At 41.5% G+C, this 24,517-nt stretch overlaps 9 protein-coding genes across 9 annotated transcripts; 5 read left to right on the forward strand and 4 right to left on the reverse strand.

Annotated features, from left to right (window-relative positions):
- Positions 1 to 6: 6 nt before the first annotated feature.
- RLP24 (ATPase-activating ribosome biosynthesis protein) lies at positions 7 to 594 on the forward strand (the record flags this gene model as incomplete). The annotated part of the gene is made up of 1 exon (XM_041279049.1): positions 7 to 594. The coding sequence occupies one exon, from the start codon at positions 7 to 9 to the stop codon at positions 592 to 594; it is 588 nt and encodes a 195-aa protein (XP_041137263.1).
- A 193-nt stretch (positions 595 to 787) lies between these two features.
- On the reverse strand, positions 788 to 2,107 carry BRETT_000485 (uncharacterized protein; the record flags this gene model as incomplete). Its single annotated transcript, XM_041279050.1, has 1 exon — positions 788 to 2,107. The coding sequence occupies one exon, from the start codon at positions 2,105 to 2,107 to the stop codon at positions 788 to 790; it is 1,320 nt and encodes a 439-aa protein (XP_041137264.1).
- Positions 2,108 to 2,372: 265 nt separating this feature from the next.
- BRETT_000486 (uncharacterized protein) lies at positions 2,373 to 2,735 on the forward strand (the record flags this gene model as incomplete). Its single annotated transcript, XM_041279051.1, has 1 exon — positions 2,373 to 2,735. One exon carries the CDS (start codon positions 2,373 to 2,375, stop codon positions 2,733 to 2,735), a length of 363 nt encoding a protein of 120 aa, XP_041137265.1.
- An 81-nt stretch (positions 2,736 to 2,816) lies between these two features.
- BRETT_000487 (uncharacterized protein) lies at positions 2,817 to 7,337 on the reverse strand (the record flags this gene model as incomplete). Its single annotated transcript, XM_041279052.1, has 3 exons — positions 2,817 to 5,611; positions 5,643 to 5,756; positions 6,815 to 7,337. 3 exons carry the CDS (start codon positions 7,335 to 7,337, stop codon positions 2,817 to 2,819), a joined length of 3,432 nt encoding a protein of 1,143 aa, XP_041137266.1.
- A 1,228-nt stretch (positions 7,338 to 8,565) lies between these two features.
- On the forward strand, positions 8,566 to 10,263 carry BRETT_000488 (uncharacterized protein; the record flags this gene model as incomplete). Its single annotated transcript, XM_041279053.1, has 1 exon — positions 8,566 to 10,263. The coding sequence occupies one exon, from the start codon at positions 8,566 to 8,568 to the stop codon at positions 10,261 to 10,263; it is 1,698 nt and encodes a 565-aa protein (XP_041137267.1).
- Positions 10,264 to 10,414: 151 nt separating this feature from the next.
- On the reverse strand, positions 10,415 to 15,883 carry BRETT_000489 (uncharacterized protein; the record flags this gene model as incomplete). Its single annotated transcript, XM_041279054.1, has 2 exons — positions 10,415 to 12,794; positions 13,368 to 15,883. The coding sequence occupies 2 exons, from the start codon at positions 15,881 to 15,883 to the stop codon at positions 10,415 to 10,417; spliced, it is 4,896 nt and encodes a 1,631-aa protein (XP_041137268.1).
- Positions 15,884 to 19,494: 3,611 nt separating this feature from the next.
- On the forward strand, positions 19,495 to 20,976 carry BRETT_000490 (uncharacterized protein; the record flags this gene model as incomplete). Its single annotated transcript, XM_041279055.1, has 1 exon — positions 19,495 to 20,976. One exon carries the CDS (start codon positions 19,495 to 19,497, stop codon positions 20,974 to 20,976), a length of 1,482 nt encoding a protein of 493 aa, XP_041137269.1.
- A 340-nt stretch (positions 20,977 to 21,316) lies between these two features.
- Positions 21,317 to 21,973, reverse strand: BRETT_000491 (uncharacterized protein; the record flags this gene model as incomplete). Its single annotated transcript, XM_041279056.1, has 1 exon — positions 21,317 to 21,973. The coding sequence occupies one exon, from the start codon at positions 21,971 to 21,973 to the stop codon at positions 21,317 to 21,319; it is 657 nt and encodes a 218-aa protein (XP_041137270.1).
- Positions 21,974 to 22,463: 490 nt separating this feature from the next.
- Positions 22,464 to 24,419, forward strand: BRETT_000492 (uncharacterized protein; the record flags this gene model as incomplete). Its single annotated transcript, XM_041279057.1, has 1 exon — positions 22,464 to 24,419. One exon carries the CDS (start codon positions 22,464 to 22,466, stop codon positions 24,417 to 24,419), a length of 1,956 nt encoding a protein of 651 aa, XP_041137271.1.
- Positions 24,420 to 24,517: the final 98 nt, after the last annotated feature.

The raw sequence follows: 24,517 nt of genomic DNA on the forward strand, positions 1-24,517 counted from the left end.
TAAAAAATGAGAATTCATTCATGCCATTTTTGCTCCTCGCCTATATATCCAGGCCATGGAATAACGTTTGTCAGAAATGATGGTAAGGTGTTTAGATTCTGCAGATCTAAGTGTCACAAGGCATTCAAGCAGAGAAGAAACCCAAGAAAGTTGAAATGGACTAAGGCATTTAGAAAATCTGCAGGAAAGGAACTTGCTGTGGATAGTACATTAACATTTGCAAAGAGAAGAAATGTGCCAGTGAGGTACAACAGAAATCTCGTGAAGACGACGCTGAATGCAATGCAAAGAATAGAGCAAATCAGACGCAGAAGAGAAAGAGCCTTCTACAAGAACAGAATGAAGGGTAACAGAGAGAGACAGTTTGCGTTGGACAAGAAGTTGGTGGAGGAGAACCCAGAATTATTGAGAATGAGAGATGTGGAACTAAAGGACAAGCAGCTAAAGGAACAGGCAAAGGAGGACCAAGAAATGGAAAGTGCAGAGGAGAACGACGAAAGCGAGATGGAGACTACAGACGAGGAGCAGGAAGAAGAGAAATTGGCTGCCAAGATCTTGTTAAAGAACAAGAGAAAGACCAGGGTCAAGTTCTAAGCGAGTGTTGCTTGAGCTTTGTTATCACCAGTACAGTCATTAATTCCCGAACATATGTATACATACTTAATAGACGAAATAAAAATAGGGTTGTTTCCAGTTAGTTTTGTGAGTGTTGCTAGGTATATTGTAGAGAATGCTTGGCATTTATGTACATGATCTATATTATGGATATACAAATGTAGTAATCTAGTTAGCTGCTGCCGTCTGCATTACTATGTGAAGTGTGATGCTCGGAAACGTCATCTTTCGTCTTTTCTGGTTTATCGGCATTTGCATTGGCTGCCTGGACCGAATGCTCATCCTTAGGAGTGCCAGAAGTGGAATCAGTTGATAATTCTACAGAGGCATCTTTAGAAACAGCTTGAGATGAATTTTTAGACATATCCTCGGAAGAAACACCCGGAGCATACTCCTCTTTTGGCTCAGGAATATAATCCTTGATCTCCTGAAGCTCTTTCTGGATGTCGATATTCAAAGTAGGCTTTTTGAAAATTAGGATAAAGCCACCGCCACAAACCCTAATGCCAACTTTAGGCCTGCAAACCCATCCCTCTTCTCCAGTGGCCTTAATAAAAGTCTTCCTGGTATCCCATTCCTTCAAACCACCACCAACACCCGGGGGCAATTGAATTGTACGAACAAATTGAAGTCTAATGCCAGGGTTTGCATCAATAAGTTTGAGCGCATCCATCACCTGAGTAAGAGATGGACAAAATATTAGCAATGGAGCATCTAGAAGCAAATTCTTTGATACGGTCTCTAAATGCTTTTCAAATCCTCCCATATCAAGAAATGCCCCCGAGAGAAATGCCTGCTTTTCCTCAAGGCCAGACTCCTCATTTTCACGAGGCCATAGTGCTCTCCACTCGGAAGCTTCATTTTCTAGCCACTCAGATGGAGATTCGGCAATATGGAACTCAACATCGCTCTTATACATTCCATTGTGGAAATGAGCAATAGTTCTCTGACCTGTCTTCGAATGACGTTCGTTGCAATCAAGAGAATGCAAAATAGCCCCCCTCTTCGCCGGATCACCGCTAAACTTGGCATATGCATTTGCAGAGTGTATAGCCTTACAAATTTGCAAAGTGAGCGAGCCATGGCCGGTTCCGGCCTCAAAATATTGAAAAGGAGGATTCACTAAGTTGCCGGCAGCATCTACTTCCGGGAAATCCATGTGAATATCTGCTAAAGCAACCATTGAAGAGGCATCATACGGATATATGGGCTGGGCATCTCTTCCAGTCATATTTATATACTCTTCGGTAGTTGGTGCACTCACAATGTACTTGAATAACTTTTTCCCTCTCGTTTCATATATTCTGGAGCGTGGATACGTGCCAATGATTTCCTCGTGAGGAAAAGAACCTGTATCTATGTTTAGTTTCTTTCCAGGCTCCAAAGCATTAGAAAGCCATTTTTTTGGCGTAACACCTTTTCGTAGAGGCCGGATTATCACCAGATCGCCGGGCCGGAACTTTGTGGCATACCCTCTAACAAACCTAAGCATTGTTCAAATGAGTATCAAAGTGACGGAGACCAACTGCTAAGGCTAGGATCCTGGAGCTTATAGTTAGTGAAAATGAGAAGAATGAAAAATGAAAAATAGTGGAGTAATGCGATAAAAAAAAAGAAAAAAAAAAAAAAAATCTCGCGTATCGCGTTTATGCACGTTCATATCTCTTGATTTTTCCTTCTTTTCAACCAGAACAGCATCCATCACTTCTGTATAGATGCTGTGATAATTCGAAATTGGCATAATCGGGGCAACGTAGATGGGAAAGCTGATCGTAAGCTTCTCAAAGCTTCCGGCACTGATATTGGCAAAAAAAAATTATGTTTTCAGACTTATCGCTCAAGTCTGCAGTTATGATCCATCTTCAGGATTACTTATGATTAGAGAAATTTCAGATAAGCCGAACAGTACCGATACCAAGGAGTGGACGGTTGATATTAATTACGCCTTACAGGAGATTGAGTGCGACTGTGTCAATTTTCTTCCCGGCACAGTTGTGAATATTGATGCCGTTTATAGGGAAAGTGATAAGCTGCTCATTGCTAACGATATTTACGAACTGAAGCAGCCAGAACTCGTTTTACAGAACATGGATACATTGAAAGAACTAGAGGATCTTTGAATACATTATAGGTGATTTTTCGAATAGGATGCAAAAAGTATATGAGGCGTTAAACTAAAGTTTTATGGCGGCAAGCATGTTCTACCGAACTTGCTCGTTTTTCACCTTGGGCCCAGGATATGGGGTGGTGAAGAACTGGTCCCATATGCTTTCATTTGGCACTTCATGAATCATCCGAAACACCTTTCTTCCGTCTCTAATGAGGTGCGGATGCCCTGACTTTCCGGCTTCTTCAACATTTGCCTGTGCCATTTTATCAGCATCTGTTCTTGGGGCAGCAGACAAGTTACTGAGCGAAACTATACTGGTACTTCGACTGATTCCAGCATCGATTCCCTGTCCAGGTGCCGGAGATTCATCATTATAAGACAGAACTGGCAACTGGTACTCATCATTATTTAATGAATGGCCCGAGGAAGAGGGTGAACTGATATCTTGCAGCTGGTCGAAGAATTTGTTGAGATCATCTTCGTTTGTTGACCACCTGAACACAGATGAATCAAGGGGCAATGCACCGCCATCTGGTGAGCTTTGAGACTCAATATCAGCATAGGATTGAAGTTCGCGATTCCATTTTTGGTCGGTGACCCGAGTATTCAATACTGGAGCATTCTGCTGACTTTTCCGCCTGGAATCTTCGTCTGCTTCCCGAATGGACGAAGGTAGGCTTGCTACGAAGTTCTTGATGCCATCCGGAAGATATTTTCCGGGCTGCATTTCCTCAATCTGCTGGCCAGATGGGATCTTCGATAAATTGACCGAGTGCACAATGTTGTTTGTGTATTTCAACTTGATGACGGCAGCAGTCAAGATCTCAAATGCATTTTTGCAGTGGGAGGCCGCATCACATTTGGGTTTTAGGCTGTTGAGGATCATGTTGCAGTAGTAAGTGACTTTCTGCACCTTTGATAGAGGTACGCTTTTTCGGGCCTCGTCGCAGTTGAATAGTGTGTATAGAAAAGATGTGCCTGCCATAAACAAGTTATGTGTAGCAACCCAGGTGTAGTTCAAGAGCTTGTAAATGTAAAGCTCGTGATACGAGATTATAGTTTCCATGGATGCCTCCATGAGAGTGAGATAGTTCTCCGTGCTAAGCGAGTAATGCTTTGGAGATAAGCCGTTGAGCATAATTCTGGCATGGTTGTAGTTTAAGTTGAAGAACTCACAGTTGAAGTTGCAGTTCATCTCCTGTGTGTTTCTCGGAACATTCTGTATCCAGACAGTTAATCTTCTCGAGACGTCCCGGTACCACTCTTCTAAAGTCGAAAATCTTCGCGGTAGCTCTTTCTGGTCGTACATAACCGACTGGATCTCAGTTTGGATCTGCCGCATCACGAACATCGCAATTGCCACTCTTTTATACGACGGACCGCCGCTTTTCTGAACCGAATAATCGCAAGAAGAGCTTTCTGGAACTGGGACTATTAACGAATCATCCAACTCGCTTGGAAACGGCACCCTATAGCTTTCCTCCGGTATTCCGAAGGGCCTCCCCAGATAGACACAGATCTGGCGATCCAAAGAGTAGCAACTCCAGAACAATCTTCTCCTCATATCCAGAGTAAAAGGGTCGAATTTTCTGGAGTTCATCTCCCAGTGCAGACCCAAATCAATTGCGAGACGAAGTGTGGACCCAAGCAAATACCAGCAGCCAGGAACACATGGTCTCATTAATGAGTATAATGTTAGACACATGATCGCCTGGAGTGCCTCGAGTCGATCGACCGACGAGTACACCTCATCAATATATCTCAAAGCCGAATTCTTGAACTCACCAGAAATCTGCTCTGGATACTGCTGGTGGAGGACGGAAGTTGCAACTGCAAACACTATATTCATGAAATATAGTGGTTTGTGGAATCTCTGCGGAACTTCCACCGTGGCTGAGAACCGCAACGGATCAAAGTTCTTCTTCTGCTCTATGGCCTGGTCCAACTTCTCTGTATACTGATGGTACCAAGTGTCTTTGTCGTCTATATGAATCAGCATATCCTTATTTATCGATGTATATGACGATGCTAGCGACAGGTTGTCCGGAATATCACCGTATAACGGCTGAAAATACCGCTCCAAGAACATTTCACGGTGAAAAATTGGAAGCTGAGCGTTGGATTGCGAAAAATATAGCGATAGCAATGTGACAGCCTGCTGTTTCGGTGGTAAAAGCGCTGCTTTCGAGTTCTGAGCAAAGCCTTTCATCATCGACGTATCCACTATCGAGCTTTGCACTAGTTCTTGGCCCAAGCCAGTGGATATCTTAGTTGAATCCAGCTTATGCTCGTTCTCCTTATTCTCTATCTTAGCATCAGCATTCGAGTTACTGCACTTCCTATCTTCAACATCCGTCGTCTCGTTTGTTGTCTTGAAGTTCAGGGCAGTAAACATCAATTTGGCAAACGTGATGCCTGAAGACGCACCAAAAAAAGATGAAGGTGCCGTTGATCCGGAGTCGGCAGTAGAAATCTCCACCTGATCCATCACCTTTGCACCATCATCTTCATCTTCCTTCTCATCTCTGGCTCCCGATCCTTCCATATTTTTTCCATTTACCCCCACCAGGTCGTATTTAGTGATATTTGGATTTGTGGGCCTTCGAAAATCGGTCTCCCCAAGTTCCTTCTTCAGTCTTTCAACCTCGGATTCAAGGTAAACAATGTATGATCTGGGAACCTCACGCCCGGTGGCCGGGTCAATGGACACACAGTCAACATTTGCCCTAATGCAGCCTTTACATCTTGGAAAATCGTGCGAACATTTGATCTTCTTCTGCCGACAACGCTTACATGCTGAAATTGACCGAGTTATCCTGATAACTGCCGATGCAGCTTTTTCATTTTCAATCTCTATCTTCTTGCTTTTTTTCGATGAACCCCTCGCTGACTTTTCCTTTGCTACTGTTTTTTTTACCAATTTGCTTCTTACTGTTTTGCTTTTCCTTGTGGGTCTTACCACTTTCACCTTGCTTGAGATTGCCATTGAAAGATGAAATGGATCCGACAATGCTCTCACCAAGTTTATGCACTATTTAAATTGTGAAATCTGTAGATATCGAACACGGGAAAAGAAAGTGTACCCCACTAATGTGCTTGCTAATTAAGTAAAGTCAACCCTAAGATGTATTTATTTGTCTTTAAATGAGCAATCGAAGACATGTCAAAAAGATAGTCAAAAAGATAAACGCATGCATGGGCAACGGAAAACGAAGGAGGAGGAGGAAAATAGAACAAAGTTTTGAAGGGGAAAGAAAAACTAAAAAAAAAATTAAAATAAAAAAATAAAATCTCTAGATGAAAAAGGAAGTAAGAAAAAGTATCGATCTATTGATTCGAACAATTAATAATGAAGCCCGAATATTTTCTTAATTGATATGCCTCAGCGCTTCATTCATCTTGCAATGAACTGATTCGCTGATAAGGATAACTCAAATGCAAGTGAAAAAAAAAGTTGTATACAAATTTTTTATTCAATAAAGAGTGGCTTTCTGCTACTTTTTGCTTGGTGTCTTCTGAAAAAAAAAGGCTTATTTAATCAGCAGTAAAAGCATATACAAATATTGCAACCAAGATAAATAGATATCATTTTATATTTTATATATTCGATTCCAAATCAAGTAGGTATGATGGACTTTCCGATCCGATTTCGTAGCCGCGGTGTGTGGAAAATCCTCTTTGTGAACATAAAAAAATTTTTGCACTCGAATCTGGAGGCCTAAATATACAAAAATATGCGTTGTATTTACGTATGTTCGTTTTTTCCCCATTTTTAGCCGCAGCACTGCTTTTAACTCCGCCTGGGATATTGCTTTCGATTGCAGCATAAATGATTTCGAGTATGCGTTCATACGTATTACTGATTGTCGATTTACATTTTGAAATGGTATCTAAGTATAAATACAGTATCTCTGTTTAAAAGTTGAAACAGATTCATCTCGAGCGAGAATATGGATTTTGGTATTTACCAGTTAGAAGTTTTGGCCTAAAAAAGAACAGCTTACCACCTGCATGCCGATAAGACGTAATTAGGATTTAATACGGCACCAGTTCAATAATGCTAATTAAACTAAAACTTGAAAACGCGACTGGGATCATAATCGGAATGAGGTGGTATTAGCTGGGCAAGTATAGAATGCGAGATCGAGCGTGTGTCTAGACACACATTTCCACCATCATTTTGATTTAAATCTAAAACACGTGTTGAAAGAAGTAATGCTTTGGAAGATGAAACGGGAATCAGGTTGTGGTCCAAAAGTTGCTTGCGAAGCATTCCTATATGTACAGCCATGACCGACTTGGATACTTGATTCTCCATAATTGTATGTTGTAATTTGCGCTCTGAGTCTGTAGTGAGTTGCCTAGATTGCAGCAGTTGGTAGCAAATTGCACAATTTAGAAGTACTATGCCTGAAATTAGTGATACCGTTGCCCTCCGTGTCCTGCTATTTGTAAATAGTTCGATAATGCCGATTTTAGTTTGTATTGGTCGTACCGTCTTTTGTTTGCATTCTGCCACCGTATAACCGTTATGATATCTGTCCATTGTTATTGGAAGATTATTAATGTTTTGAAAATAGTATGGTGGGTTGGCCCTGCTGTAATTAGACATTTTCACATCATGTACTTTGGTATACACTTGTCTGTAAATAATATTATGTCCCGAATCTGCATTCTTCAGAATTGTAGGCGCGAGTATCATTTCTTTGTTTATTAGAGGCATTCTTATGAGAAATATTCCTTGGCATATGAAATATATTCTCATATATACTCACAAATATATACATGCTTATCGTAAAATGTAGATCATCGGCTCTGTTTATAGAAACCATATGCTCAGGATTTTTTTTGTTTTATGAATCGCTTTTGTCCAGCACAGCCCAACAAAAATAAATAAGGCGGTGCTAAGATACAATTAAAAGTCCGGAGGTTTGCGAAAACCGTTGAATATGTGAGTTTTGATACTTTCTTGTAGTTTGGCGTTGGTTCAGATGGAAACGATATCGTTTTAAAAATTTTTCGAGATTACACAAAAAGGAGATTTAATATAAGACAATATTTTATGAATTGGAGTTCGTTGTCTAGTAAGGGTTCATTTTTCTCGGTGCTCCGTGTAGTGCCATTTTTATTGTCCTGGTATTTTTAGTAAAGAACGAAAGTGTGTTTCATACGAACAGGAATACACAAAAGCACTTCATAAAAATTCAAATCAACATAAAAACGAATGTTGTAAGATCACAGGTTTGAGCAGTTGTATCAAATTAGATATGTATTAATAAAATGGTATAAGGATGTATGAATAATCATTTTTCCGGGAGAGTCCTTGTCTAATTGTTCATACACAATGCAGCGCCCCAAATATAGACAGTTTAAATTTTATTTACTTGGCAATTTATTTCTGCATAGTTCACTATTTGTAGACTACTCCTGTATTTAGTGGTTGTGGCACAAAGAGAATCAAATCACCCACAAATTGCTTACTCTTTCTTTGAAACAATAATGCCGCCCAGACATCCGTACATATTCTTGGCTGTCACGTTTGGCTGCTAACGACAGCAAGTTTAACGTTATTTTTTCTGCGTTTGATAGATGCGATGGCATCGTTCTTTTTTTTATTTTTTTATTTTTTTTTCGCTTCTTTATTATGCGCTCTCTCTTACCTCAAGTCCTTAGGAAAGTAACACACATAATTTGAAGAATCGGTCAATTGTGTGTTTCTTTTGCCTCGACTTCTTTTCTTTATACAATTTCAGTGTTGCTTCGTACCTCAGTGCTTTTTAGCTCATCAGGTTTGTTTATTACAGCACTTCAATCGCATAGCGTCATTTCAACTACCCAATATGTGTGATTTAGCCGCTCTTGCCGATACATGTAAGAAGTGGGCAATTCTATACACAATCAATGTTTTAACGTTTTTGCGCAAAAACGCAGAGCAGTACGCACATACGAGATCAAAGTTTGATCAGATTGAGGATTGGATTTGCTTATACTTGCTTTATGAAGTGGTTCATGAATTGATCGTTGTTTTCTACGGATACGGCCCTATTAAGCCATTAGTTACTGCATACAAATATGTGGTGAGGAGTGTCACACGTTTTTTGCTTAAGCTTCCACTTGTTCACAGAAAGGTCCAGGCTCAAATTGATGAGACTCGGGTCACAATTGAGACACAATTCGTCAATAAACCGGAAGGTGTTGACTTTAGCGAGATACCTGCTAAAGGACTTAGTGCTCGTCAATTGAAGTCGAAATTGGATATTTTGGCAGGTGAGGAGGCTGCAACCTGGCAGGGTGGCCAATATTCAGGTGCCGTGTATTATGGAAATGAGGCAATTGCAAAATTGCAGGCCGATACCTATTGTGAATTCTCATTTGCTAACCAATTGCATCCAGATGCTTTCCCGAGCGTTCGTCAGATGGAAGCTGAGGTTGTTTCTATGGTCTTAAAGCTATTTCATGCCCCTGATAGCGGATGCGGAACAACAACTTCCGGTGGAACTGAATCTTTACTTCTTGCATGTCTTGCGGCACGTGAAAAAGCAGCTGCTGAGCGTGGTGTTAGTGAGCCCGAGATTATCGCTCCAGTCAGTATTCATGCTGCTGTTTTCAAAGCTGCCAAGTATTTCAAAATGAAGCTTCGCTTGGTGGATCTTACGGATGACTTTACTGTGGATATCGGCCAGGTTAAACGATTGATTAATTGTAACACTTGTCTTCTCATGGGTTCTGCTCCAAACTTCCCATATGGTACTGTTGACAATATTCAGGCACTCTCTGACATCGCCATTAGCCACAACCTTCCTTTGCATGTTGATTGCTGCTTGGGCTCCTTTGTCATTGCCTATTACTCCAAGGTGTTCAAAGAGGCCTTGGCACCTTTTGATTTTGCTCTTCCTGGTGTCACATCCATCAGTTGCGATACCCACAAGTATGGCTTTACTCCAAAGGGCTCGTCTGTCATCATGTACAGGGACCCTTCATACAGAAAATATCAATACTTCATCACATCGGAGTGGGTTGGCGGTCTTTATGGGTCCCCAACTTTGGCTGGATCCAGACCTGGTGCTATTACTGCTGGTACTTGGGCTACAATGTTGTCAATTGGTGATGATGGATACAAAAAGAGTTGCGCGGAGATCATCGAGGCTAGCAGAAAGCTGCGGGATGCCATCAAAAACGATATTCCAGAGCTTGATGTTGTTGGTGATCCGAAACTCTCTGTGGTTGCCTTCAAGTCTGACCAGATCAACGTTCATACCTTAAACGACATTTTATCAAAGCGTGGATGGCATTTAAGTGCTCTACAGAAACCACCATCGGTTCATCTATGTGTGACTCGTTTATCCGTGCCTGTTATAGACAAGTTAATCACAGATCTCAAGGAGTGTGCTTCCGAACTTGCCGATAGAAACGAAAAGATAGAGTCTGACACGGCTCAGCTTTATGGTGTGGCCAACAGTTTGACTGTGAATTCTGTTGCAGATGACATTATTGGAGCATTCCTCGATGTTTTGTATCAGGATAAGAGGACTGAGTAAGGCCGCTTGTCTGTTTGCTTTCGACATTTTTCGGGTTACTTTCTTAAATTGTGGTGCTTTTTACGATTTCACAGATTATCATTATGTATATGTATAAGATGTCTATTTGTTATTTAACAAGATTGCGTTGACTCCATTCCTCCTCCAATACCTATCGCTGACTTCTACGGATAAACCTTGCACCCCTATTCACCACCTTCTCTAGTTCAGTCTTAAACGTAACGAAACCCATCCTCTCACAAAGGCTGAAAAGGCTTTTAAGGTGATAGTACGTCCAGACAAACCGATTCTGTGAGCTGAGAACCAACTGATAAGCATCAACCGCGTTTCCAGTTTCTACTAGACAACTGAGCATTGCTCTTGCAAACCTGAAATCAAGCTGGTCTTGAGTATATGCGTCTAACTTCTGAAATGCTGGCGTTTTCCTGTATTTACCTCTTTCAATCCAAATTTTCTGTGCAAATTTCACATCTTTATAGTTTCTGGCTGCATGCATACAAGCGTTGTAAAGCCGGTCACTACGTGGAAATCGTTTTGGCGGCTTATCGAGTTCCTTTTCGACCGGTAACTTTTCATTGTCATCATCTTTTTTGGTGAATTCATTCTCTTTTACTTTTTCTTCCTCTTTAGGCTCTTCGATTGTTACTGTTTCGTCATTGCTTGCCCCATCCTCCCCATTCTCTAAGTAGGTGTACTTGTTCCATGCTGCGAGAAACGTTTTTGTATCCGAATGAACGGCTAGGACAAATAGGTATGCTTCCATGATTTGCTCTGAAACCATGTCCGGAAACATGAGCATATGGTAATTAAATAAAGCCCGAGCTTCCTCAAAAATGGCCGCTTTATTATCGGCAAAAGATAGATCTCTTACAGGTAACATCGGTGGAGCTTTGTCGGAAAAGTTAAAATTCATAAGCTCCAGAGAACTTGCCTTAATTGCACGCACTCTAGTATCAGTGACACTGTTAGGAACCATGCTTTCTTGAAAGTAGTAATATGCATTCAGTAAGTATTTGAGCGACGCAGCTCTGGGAGGAGTGAGAATACCATGGTTAGCCTTCGTATTAGTTTCAAATATATTGAGATAAAGCCCCCTGGCGAAGTTGAGATCGGAGTCTCTTGCAGACAGTGCAAGCATTATCTCCATAAGTTTGTAAGAAGCCGGGTAGCCCAATGAATAATATTCAAGAATGAAAGACCAGCCCTGGTGTATCAAGTTTCTTCTTGTGGAACATCCTTTGACTAATGCCAATAAAGCCTGAGCTTCAATTTTAACATTCTTCGTCTTCATTTCATCATATAAATCTATTCCATGTTCGACATTGTCATGTAGTGTATCAAGTAAAATCATGGAGGAAAATGTACGGCTTGTTGGTGCAGTTTCCAAAGATAAAAACTTCATTGTATCGAAAATCTCCTTCGCACTCTCGTATTCATTCATTCTAATGTACATTTGTAGTATCGAGGTATATATCGCAGAGTTGGGATGCTCTCCCAACTCCTCTATCTTGCGGAGGAACACCCTCACACCATTCACGTTTCTATCCTTACCATACATGTTGACCATAACACCAATGGTGAATATATCTGGTTTTAGCCCTTTCTCCACCGTCATTTCCTTGTATAACTTCTCAATGATTGGCTTGCTCCGCTTGATGTCCATTTTATTATAGCAAGATAAAATGTCGTTATACAGATAGCTGTTGTCTAATAATCCTGATTCTTTAGCAATTTCATAAAACTTACTAATTACAGCAGGTCTCTGCACTTTAGGAATGCTTCTAAGTAGCACATGTGCCTCGTATGATGACGAATTTTGCAAACAGCTCGGATCCTCATACAATTTGTCTATAACTGGAATCCAGTTAGCTGTTTCTTTAGATGCAATACTCTGTAATGCAGCATCATCAAGTTGGTCTGCTATTGACGTTGGAAGCTCAACATACGAGTGAACTTTTGGAAATATTGACATAGTGGTATCTGGATTTGCCCAATCTGTGAGATCATCAACCTGCAAATTCCCACTTGAAGCTTCCCTTAGTAGATTTGGTCCAGATGAGGAAGTAGAAGTCCGACTGTTGGATAAAGCCTTGAATATAGCATCTGCATCCTCTTCCACACCATTGTCATAGTCTATCTCATTAACATTCCACACTTTCTTGGCTTTCTCGGTTGCCTCTTGCTCCTTTTGCTTTTTTATTATGCCTTGAACTTGTTGTGTGAGCTTAGTCAAGTTGTCTAGCTTTAGGCCCAACTCTTTCTCAACAGCCTTGAAATTATCATTTCTTGGTCTTAATACTGTATTAACCTTGTTGGATCTCTTTCTATTGTTGTGTGTACGTGCGAAAACCACAGATCTTCTTGAATTGCACTGAAATTGTACTGTTCCTGTTATTCTGTAGCCGGTGTAACCATGATCGATCAAAGAAGCAGATATGGCTAGTTTAAGTAAATTATTTGTGATAGATACCAGTCTACTTCCTCTTGGAGCAGTACTAAGCATGATTCCTCGATAATCATCCACTTTTGACCTTACCTAAATAAAACTGTAGAAAATTAAATGGTTCTATTAATGTTCTTAATCAGCACCGACTTCCAAAATTTTCAGTCTCTTGAGTTTAAAAATACTTCCGCAAATGGAACTCGAAAAAAAAAATCCATACAACAGTAAAGGAGGTGGCACAGAAAGAGGATTCAGATCATTTCTAAAGCAGATATGTTCAGGATAAAGTATTTGTGAAACGTTATCAAACGTGTAATGTCATTTAAATTGAATCTAATTTTGTTAATTAAAACAAACTGTTTTCTCCCAAATACTAATATCGCCCGATTATTTCTAAATGAATTGAATTTATATTCGGTAATTATATTTCTCGGAATAGTCAAGAATTAAATAAACTTCGGTATTTTTAGTAACCTACCCACATTACAAATTAAGCCACTAATATAGACGAAGATACCTTTGAGATGCAAAACCTAGATTTATAAAGCATTGCTCGGATAGAACATACCGAAAAAATAGATAGAAAAAAAAACTTTATATAAAGCAATAACTTGTCTAAATACATATTAAAACTAGAAATCGGAATAAAAATGGTAAACACGAATCCCAGAAAAGCTCCTCATCTTCAATCTTGATTGGATTTTCCTTGAAATTACAGTTGAGCAAAAGCTGAACGTTATTCCAGCCAAAGTGATAATGGAGCAAAATGGTCAACACCAAGGCATACAAGAGTTTGTAGTCCCCAGTTACAAGCAACAAGTTAAATAACTTGAAGATGATCGTGGTGCTCAAAGTACTGATGATCTGAGTTAACGATTTCATATTTATCACATTGAGGTCATCCTTGAAGTGCTTTCCCGCGGAAACCATGACCCGATTTCGCAGGATGTTATCATTAAATTTTGTGACAAATTGCTCGGTGATGACGAGGTCATTCAAATAGTGTAACGTTCTAATAATTTCAGTTGACGTGAATCCTTCATTCAGCAGTGAAGTAATACTTTTGGATGACTTGAGAGTCCAGCTCTTCATCATTGACACCCGCTTGAGCAAATTCGTCAGCACAGTAATCAACTTTGGATCATCACACGTGTGAAGCATGGAGTCAACAATGGAGTCGACCTCGGCCGAAACCGGGGCATTTCGCGAGTCAGCCGCCGGGATATTATTGAGCTCCTCATTGCTGTTGATTCCAAGTTCATGCCTAAGAACCAGGCCAAAGATTGTCATACGGGTGGTTGATTTAATCGAAGTGTTCCAAAACAACTTTCTAATCTCGGCGACGTTTCTGGACGAGAGTTCCTCCTTCTTTGATAAATAGAGAAGCCGGGCATCGCCGATCATTCTCTCTCTGGTTCTCTTATCCTTCAGGAAATTGTCTCTCTTCAACTTGCGTCCCTGGTGCTTGATCAACCTCCTGAATTCTCTCTCCTGCCTGGACGACTCCTGCTTATCCTTTGGAGGGAGCCATATCGGCCTTGTTGATGACAGCAGCTTGAGTTTTTCCGGAGACATCAAGCGTAAATCGACCAATTTCTGGTCCGCCAACTCCTTTTGCTGCCCACACATCTTCTCATCCACAAACTTGCTTCTCCTGTCCATCTCTTCATGTGCACTAACCTTCAGCGAGTATTCATAGAAGTTGCTGAGCTGCTGAGCTGTGGGAGAAAGTGTAGTAAACGAGGACTCCTTGCACAGTTCTGGGCTCTGAATGTCTCCATAATCGCTTCTAACTGAGGATCTGTGTTGCCGGTTCACACAGCTGTCACTCCCGTTCGGAAGAGTGCACATTGACTGGGTGGAGAACCTGTTTGAAGAGGGAACACTAGGTGAAGCACTGGCCGAGACGGACACATTGCCTGGTAACGGAGATGGCTTCAACACCATGCCGTTTTCAGCTTCTGCCCAGGCCTCACGAAGAATCTTTTTGGACTGCCGTGAACTCGTGCTTTTGAGAAGCTTGACCGTGGAACTCGAAGCCATCGGCACATTGTACATTGCAGTTGCAGCGGAAACGTCATTACCCGTGTCTTGGTCCCAAAGCTTCTCCTTTTCCGCTTTCGAAAGAGACTTTCTCTGTTTTTTCTTCCGGGCTGCAGAGGCAGCAAGCACTTTATACGCACTGGACATCCGCAAAGTCTCCTGGCTGGTCTGCGATATAGTTGGCAAAGATTGAACGCTCGACATCCTTCCACCAGCAGGATACGAAGGTGGAGCCAACATCGAGATTCGTGACTCAGTCTGTGCGATCAGTGGAGAAAAAGAGGCCACTTTGTTGGATCGCGAGCGTGCAGAGTCGGTGATCGACGCAGAAGACTCGGCCGACCCGGTCGATGTACCGGAAAGCGAGAATCTTCGATCTTCTCTACTTGGTGGTATCTGCAAAGATGCATCTGAGGACGAATTACTCGTCATCGACGACATACTGGTGTCAAGAACCTGACCGGGAAAGCTATCTGTACTTTCCGATGACAATGGCCGCGTGCTGCTTGTGTTAGATGTGGAATTTGAGCCGTTTGTGCCGGCTTTCTGTGCATTTGGTATTTTACGGCCTACACTGTTCTCTTTCTCAACATCGTCCGTGCGTCTTTCCGTTTCCGTATGTGGTTCTGTACTATCTATTGTGTCGTCCTCACATGCCTCATCGGGAGACTTTAAAAACGAATCGGAGTTGCCGAAAGTCGTGCAGCTGACGTTTTTGAGATTCATCACATTAAGCAACAACTCACTTGGCCTACTCGCTATGCTATCATTGCCATACGGCGTATTTCCATCGGAAGAACACGATGAAACTAAAGACACTCTGTTCGATTGGCTGCCTGCCACCCCCTTGCGGTAATTTCGTTTTTGAACGGGTGAATTATATGGCGATGCCGAAAACTGGATGCTCGTGATAGGTGGGGGAGACGCGATATTCTTGTCAATCGGCACATCTGACAGATCAGCATCCTGAATATCTTCCGATACTATAGGCACCGTCGACATGTCGCCTTGTAATGAGAAAACCCTTCTTCCCGAAGCTTTTGGGTACTGCTTGTCCATGCTGGACGGCGTTTTGTAATGTATGGACGATTTGTTGCCATTGGAAGTTATATTTGTGCATGAATGAGGGAACATTGTGGAATAAGTCATCATAGTCGGGTACGAACTCCCTGTTGTCAGTAGTAACGTGTATCGGTTTACCTTTTTCTGCTTTTTAATTGGAATAGTGTCTTGAACGAAAGGGTAGAGTAGTCTGTCGAATTTAGTGATTGAGTTTGAGAAAAATAGATCGCCCAAGGTTTAGGATCGACCTGAAGCCAAATCAATTTGTGGTGTCTGAGTGAATGAGGATAAAGCGAAAGCTGATGTTGGAAGTTCAGGCACTCTATGTAAACACAATGAGAAGGTGTTGAGGAATTTTGATTCTAAGAATATGTGTGATACAGGAAGTTAAGGGACAACAACAACAAAAAAATATAGAAATATGATATTCAAAAAAAATAAAAAATACTCAAGTAAAATTCTTTGCGGTACCCTGGTTCAACAATAATAATAGCATACTTCCTCTATCTTGCTACGTAAGACGAGAAAATGTGAGATGTAAGGGAAAGAAATTGAGGAGAAAAAAAAAGCTAAGAATATTAAAAGACAATCAAGCATTGCCGGTTAGTAGGAATGATGAATGCGCGAAGTGCGACCGCGAATGTACGCTAAACAGCAGCATATAGAACAATATAGAACAAGCAAAATTAACCGTGCTGAAGCGTAAAAGTATGATTATGGGTATTCAAAGCTTTTTCTTGTTTTTTATCTTTTATAAACAACTGCAACTAGGTTCGGATAAAGCGGATGGGACTTTTCAATATTCAAGGTTTTACTTATCGGCTCAACTTTATATCTTTTTGGGTTTAAAATACTAACGTAGTGTTTGCATTTTCTCTGTGGAGAAAAAAAAAACGTCTCCTGAAAATTTCCTGTAGGGAGGAGAGGTAAAAAAAAAAAGAGAATTAAACGTAAATCCATTGATAGCGCGCTCGCTGTAGGGCAGTAAGATGAAATAATACCAGATAAAGGTAACACAGAGAGAGAATATCAAGGTACAGATAATATAGACAGGATTCTTGATGATTCTATTTACTATGGCCACCTTCCCTCATATCAACTTGCAGGAGAAGAGGGCTGAATACGGCAATCTCTAAATACAGCCTGACAAATACCTAAAAGGAATGATTTACATTCAAGAATCAGTCTTCATTCAATGAGAATGAATACATGATTATGATGATGGAAAAATATGTTTCTGCAATTTTCGGTGGGGTGGCTAGCTGGCTGGACGAAGCGAAAGAATTGGCAGGCGTAACTGGTGTAACGATGTAAGAACGCAGCCACCAGAAGCAATCGGCGAACATGAGGATAAATCGACGCACTGATAATAATTTGAGGAGACGATCTCGTTCTGCAGAACCGTTTGGATGGGAAGGAAACAAGTAGAAAAATAACTCTAAAAAGAGGACAAATCGGATTGTGCTAAAGTTCTAGGCCTCCGGAACAAAGCACGAAAAAAAAAAAGTGTTGAACGTGCTTTGAATAGAATTATGCACACTATAATGATCGTCAGGAAGTGAACGACAGGAGATGGTAATGTTCTATATTTAGCACTATTACGGTACCCTTGCAAAGGCGGCGTTCCTGATTTTCTTTGTTAAGAGCTTTCATACAATCGAACAACTTTAATTTCGGATATACAATAAGGGGGAGAACAAGCCAAGATGCCCAGCTCTAAATTTCGCTTGTTGGTATACATTAATACAGAAGTATGTTCACCTTGAAATACAAATTTTTGAAGGTGTAGCCGAAAATAATTATGTAACGCATCGGCAGTCAATAATTTCTACATGCCGTAATGAAGCACCATTGGCGCCTGACCTGAAAGTAAGACTAAGCAAAAAATCACCGTAAATCCGAAAGAATATCAGAAAGAACAAGAAAAGTATTTGTTTACCAGTGGAGTTTAAATATAGTAATAGCGATATTTGGCGCGTATGGGCATTTGGGTTTCTTAAGCGATTGTTTTTTATTCATTTTATTCAATGTTGCTTTATTGCAGCGACGAATTCGTGCATTTTCACATTATATGTTTTTCCACCTGTCTATATTTATTTACCTTATGTGATCTCTGTATGATCCCGGGTCCAGGGGCCAAATACATTAATTTTAATGATGGAAAAGAAATATCAGATCAGCATGTCGTGAGACATTTAGCACTGAAATTAGGTGCGCACGCACAGTCACTTTGTAGGGCGCCTAAAATCATTAAAATACTCTGTCTTTTTGCGAAAAACCTTATTTTCTGAATGTTATGCACTTGAGAAATTATGCAGATAAGAAGGGAATACCAAGCAATTTCCCCCTCTCTTAAATGCCCATATCAATAAGCGCCGAGTAGGTTATTCAATATAACTTTTTTTCATTTTTGGGAATACCTACCTACCGGGAATGGCATACATGCATCCTAACTTTGCCTTTTTACTCAGTGGGATTTTTTTTTTCCCGTCATCTATTTCGACTTCCTTTTGTAATTGAGACCCTGATAAGGACACTACCACACATGAGTCAAATAGTTGTATCTGCAATAAGCAAGCATAAAATGGGTGGAGCTTTTTGTGTAGCAGATGCTTTTGGGCGATCCTAGATCCACCTTGTTAAAACTTGATTGGTCTTTTTTTCAATTTGCCTCGTTCTCCATTTTCACTATAGGGGCTGGGTACTTTCGTGATCCTATTGATTTAACGCAAAAAAAAATTGGAGAATATTATCGATCGCCTAGCCTCTTTGATTTTTTTTTTATCTTAGGACTTTGTAAGGAGGATCGATCTATTTATTGTTCCGACAATTTGTTTTATGCTAGACAATCACATAATTTTTTTCTTATTTTTATTTTTATTTGTTATTTTTCTTCTTCCTAATTTAAAATCATTTTCGTTTTTCCGGGACATACAATTTTTTTTTTTTTTTTCAAATTCATTTGGCTCCCATCTTCATCTTAACTCTTTTACCCCTAGATGAAAGCATTGCAATATCACAATTTACATTAACTGTTGCTGATATTAGGGACAACGAGAACGTATTCGTTGGATTGAAACCGGACCCAGCTCGGATACTCCTATTTCTTTTTTGAGAGATTTCGAGGAACGCACGTTGATATAATAGATCATCTCCTCATTTTTTTAAATTTTTTTTTGTTGTTTAGCGTTTAGCAGAGCTGCTTTTTGGTTAAACTGAAAATCTTCATTCTCTGCTTTTTTTTTAAGCTCAACATATTTCTTGCGAGCTAAGCAAGCGCTAATATAATCTGCATCACAGGCGGGGTTGTTGTCTCTGGCTAAGCAGGATCGGAAGCACAAACGCTGACTAACTACATTCGCTATTATATCGTTGGCATTTTTCTTGCTTCAGCAGTCGGATACACACACTCACTATCTATTATATTATCACTCACTGAGCGACATCTATTTTTTTTTTCTTTCGATCGCATCTTTTACTTGTCAACATTGCGTTGGGCACATTAACATCCCGTTGATCGGCACGATATTCATTAGCGGGACATTTGAGGTATACACAGCTGAGGAAAGATCATCGCAGAGATGGCAAACAGTACAATCATTGCAGTGGTATGTGCAATAGGGGTACCAGCAGTAATTGCGATAGTGGCAGTTTCCTACTTCTGGAATAGACAGCAGAGGAAGATGAGGCGGGAAATGGCCCGGGAGGCGAAAAACTCGGAGTTCGGCAGCAATTCGTCAGATCTGGACCTTGACAACATAATAGAGGAGGAGGATACCACGGAAAGTGGACCATCTGGGCTCAACCGGTCGTCGGACTCCTCATCAACTACAGAAATCGACTTGGAAAGGCAGTCGGATGGAGGGAAGTTCCGAAGAAGCGGTACGAAGAACACAAAGCATGGAAACCCAGCAAGGAGTAGGTCCCGAATGTATGGACAGCCACGAATAAAAGGTCTGCGAATCGTTCCGAGGATTCCGAATAGCCAGGAGGGGGGCGATACCACTTCAAGCAGTGGGTCAACGTCGTATGGCCCGCACAAGTTGGGCTCGAGGTCGAATACTGAGCAAGGCTCGTCCAGCACGGATGCGAACGGGAAGATAACCGAGTCTTACAACCGGCAAAACTCGACCCGTGCCGACAGAGAGAGGAACTTCATCAACTACTACGAATCGGTGATTCCGATACTCCCAACGGCTGCCGAGGCCTCGACATCTTCGTCCACCGCGTCATCCAGCAATCTCCTTGATGCCAAGAACAAGCAGACCGGCCTGGACCGTCCGCTGGTGCCCGGAAGCCACGACAGATCAGCATCCAGTCTCTCTGGTCAGAGATCGTTGCTGTCTGTGCAGAGCGAATACCGGAGACAGCTAAACCAGACGGACTCGTCCTCATTCCCGAAAGCTGCACAGACGATGGCCACAGCCACGGCCTCGCAGATCAATTTGCTAAACAACTATCCCGTCCGAAATGGCACCAAGCTGTCCTCTTCGCCGGTTTCCCGCTCCAACAGCTCCTTTAACATCGCGAATGCCGGAACCAGGGATGCCCGGCGGTTCGTGACCTCGTCCCAGAGGCTAATATCGCCACACGGTGGCAGCAGAAACAACTCCAGCCAGAGTTTGGGGGCTGGACACCAAACACCAAAGAGTTACAGTGAGAACAGCCAGCACAGTTCCAGTACCAGCGGGAAAAGGCCCCAAATCGCCACACACGAGCATCCCGTGCCCGAAACATCCGACTACGAGTCTTCCCCCGAGTCCCGCGATCCGGTAACTCCCCAAAAGCCACTTGCGACTCACCAGGACACAGTTATGCATGCTGACGATTCGCATCCTGCAAAGCGGGTGGTAGACTTGCCCAGAGCGGTTGGGTTCGACCAATCGGGTATCGAAAATTCCCCGGGGGATCAAGAGCCTAGGGGCAGGCAGGAGCAAAACTTGGAGACCGAGTCTTCAGCTCGACGATCACACATTTCACCATTTGAGACCCCAATGAGGAAGTCCCAATTTATGGCTGCTGACGACGATGCAGATGACATTGTGAGCGATTCCAGCTCATTCAGCTACAGAGAGCCTCGGAGTGCGGCTATTGACTCCGACCAATTTTCAAACTATTCATCCAACAAACGTGCATGGCTTCAAAGCGTGAAGCAAGGTCTTTAGGGACCTTTCATTTTTTTTCTCTCTTCATCGGAAGGACAAATGTAATTATAAATGTATACGACAATAATTTCATAGATATACTTATAGAGAAAAAGCTGACGTAGAGCAAAGTCATAACATAAAGCAAAGCCATAACGGAAAGCAAAGTCATAACGTAAAAGCAGCCATAAACTGCCTGTTGGCATGCCATATATACAAGGTTTAGAAGCAAAGATGGCTGTTGAAAGTAGTTCCACTAGAAAAGAGACTGGAAACGTAACTCCACTAGAAAGGACACTGCAAAAGTAACTCCACTAGAAAGGATACCGAAAGTAACTCATTAAATTTAGAAAGTAACCCCCTAAATTTCAAGGACAATCGAATCGTCATCATGAAGAAGATCCAACACGACTCCATCATCCTGCACAAGCTTCCACACATCTATATGGAAATCATTGTCCTTAGAGGCTCTTCCTGCCTTCAAATACATCACAGCCTTACCCTTCTTACCCTCAACCTTAGTGTGTATATTGACAACTCCCTTGACAGTATTAACCTCTCCACTAATATACGGAAACCACCCAGAGTACGTAATCTCGTTACCCAAGTGCGATCTGGCGAGTTGAGACCGCCGTAAGTAGTACATCGTGGCATTCATCACCGGTGTTGACACTTTTTCATACTGGAACACACTAGCAGTTGCAACCAAAATGAACAACGCAAATATCGAAAAAGCAATCCGTCCCGTCTTCCTCTCTTTGATGTGTGGGTCCTCCGGTAGGTTCGAGTGGATTGTCATTGGCTTAACGAACTTCTTCTCACCTGTAACCGGATCAGTAACTATCTTACCTTCCGGAATATACTCCTTACTTTTCATCTCTTCCGAGTAGTACCTACTCCGAATTCCGAGCCTGAGGGGACTAATGATTGTTCTTGCACCAAATCGTGGAATTGATGCCATAAGTGTTCTGTTTAAACCGAGAATTCCTCGGATTGGAGCTTTCGTTATGAAATGCATGTCTATTCTGTTTCACTTGACGTCCTTCGAAAAAAGCAGTGATTGCAATTGAGTCTGCAGCTGTAACCGTGGAAACGTTGATTTGGAAGTGATATATATTCACTGTATTCTGGCAACAGTAAAATTGACGTGGCTTGGTTAAGATGAGCCTTAATTCATAGAGAAAAATAGAGCTCGGAAAGAGCAAAAAGCATGTGGAGATGATGCCGCGATAACATTACTGATTTTTCTTTTTTTTAATTTTGATTTCTTTGATTTTGTACATATATTTTTCCAGCACCTCAAGCAGAGGCGAAAATCCTGATCTCTATTCATCCTAATACCAGAAACCTACAAATTAACACTCCCAAAAGTGACTGGAGAGAACTGTATCGAGAAATAGTCTGCCAAGTGACTGTGCATACCTATAGGGTGACCGTTCTTAGCTCGATCTTATCATATATAGTCATTTTTTTATACGGGATTTGGAAGGTGAAGACTTGCAACAGATATGCCAGCAACAGTTTCGGGGACAGCCTTTCATCACAGAAAGGCGGGTATAGTTACCATATTGGAGGATGCAGAACCACCAAAAGTGGTGTGGAAGTGCGTGGATACTGATGCAAGTCATTCCGTGGTGAGTATTCCGCTTGATAAGATTGTTAGTTTGCAGGCGACCCCGGCCAAAATCCAAAAGATGATGCTGAAGATAGGACTTAAGGATGAGCATGGCTCAGAGAGTGATGGCAAAAAGCAAAAGAAGCACAAGAACAGTGTGATTTTCAGCTTCAACAACAGGGTCACTATGGATAATATAAAGCTGACTTTGCAGCAAGTGATTGCAAGAAAGAAAACCAGCAAGGAAATGGAAGCAAGCAGATCAGAGACACCAGATAACGAGTTTGGCACATCGGAATACGGCGAAAATGTTGATAATGATGAGCTTTTGACCAATCTGTTGGACTCAAAGAAGCTCCTCAAGAATTTCACTCTTCAACAGAAGCTTTTAAGGGAGAACTCGGATTTAATGAAGACTTTTACAGAGGCCGTGATTAAAAGTGGTTTAGAGCCTGAAGAATTCTGGTCAAGCAGAATCCATCTTTTGCGATCATACGCAGTCCAACACAGTCAGAAAAGGGGACCATACAATGTTCTCAGTACAATTAAACCTGTTGCCTCCAGTGAAAACGAAGTTAATGTTAGTGTGACGCGCGAGAAAATACATGAGATTTTCAAGCAGTATCCGATAGTCCGAAAAGCGTATGATGACAATGTTCCCAAGATAAGTGAGGGGGAGTTCTGGTCCCGATTCTTTTCCTCGAAGCTCTTTCGTAAGTTGAGGGGAGAAAAGATAAACTTGTACGATCGTGGTGATATCACCTTGGATAAGTATTTGTACTACGATCCCGACTACGATGGAGAGGAGGAGGATGAGGATGTGGATAAATTGTTAGAGGATCAGGAGGCAAAGGAAACAGACAGACATAAGGAAAAAGGACGATCGAAGAAAAGAAGAGCTTCCGATCTACAGATCACTGCAGCTAAAAAGAAGGTGAAACTTTTCAACGGTGAGGATGAGAAGATCTCCAAATGCATTGATATCCTCGGAAACGAGGCTGATGATGCTGGATTATTGGGAAACAAGCCGGATATTACCATGAAGAAGGATCAGGACCCAGACCTTGTGAATATTATGAGGACCATGAATAGGTTAAGCAGACGTATGATGTCAAACATCAAGGAGAATCCAAGGAAGAAAAATGCAAACCCAGACGATGAGTTCAAGCATGAATTGGAAATAAAGGACCTTGACCACAAGGAAACTGTGGATTACAATAAGTTGAATTACACACAGCGGTCAAACGTTTCTTCCAGTATCGTTCCTCCCGAACTTGTGAAGCAGGCCATGACTCAATCCGACTTGAATCCCAAGTTAAATGATTACGATGCATCCATGCAGATGTTCAAAGGCCAGTTTAATGAGGCCGAGAAGCTCGACTTGACATCGGTGTACTTTCAGATTAAAAAGTCGATATATGACTCTTATAAGGATGTGATCAGTATTGTGAGAAAGAATTCCAAGCAGTCAAGTCAATCCTGGAGTCTTGACAACGACAACTTGAGTACTGGATGGAAGGATGCTCGTAGTGAAATTTCAAAGGATAGATTAGAAAGTCTCCGGCTTACCCAGTCAACATCTATTGAATTCCTCCGTCATTTTTGGATTCACTTCAATTCCATCTCAACTTCATCTATCTCGACAAATTCTCACTTCAAGAAGGAACTGATACAGCTGCGAAAATCATTTTTCAGCATCACCAAGTGTCTTGAAAGAGTAACTGCGAACCTGAATCAATCTGAGGGTGAAGAACGTACCAAGGAGGAAGAAATCATGCATCCATTGATAGAATCTCTAAAAAGGGCACTACAAAAATACGAAGATGCCATCATCGAACCCAAGCGCTAGAGATTTATTGGGTGCAAATATAATAATTACATACAACCAAAAGCACAATATAAAATAAAAGAAGGCTTTACTAATACCATTACAGAAAAGTAAACATG

Source organism: Brettanomyces bruxellensis, chromosome 8, assembly GCF_011074885.1.
Source record: "Brettanomyces bruxellensis chromosome 8, complete sequence".
NCBI lineage: Eukaryota > Fungi > Ascomycota > Pichiomycetes > Pichiales > Pichiaceae > Brettanomyces > Brettanomyces bruxellensis.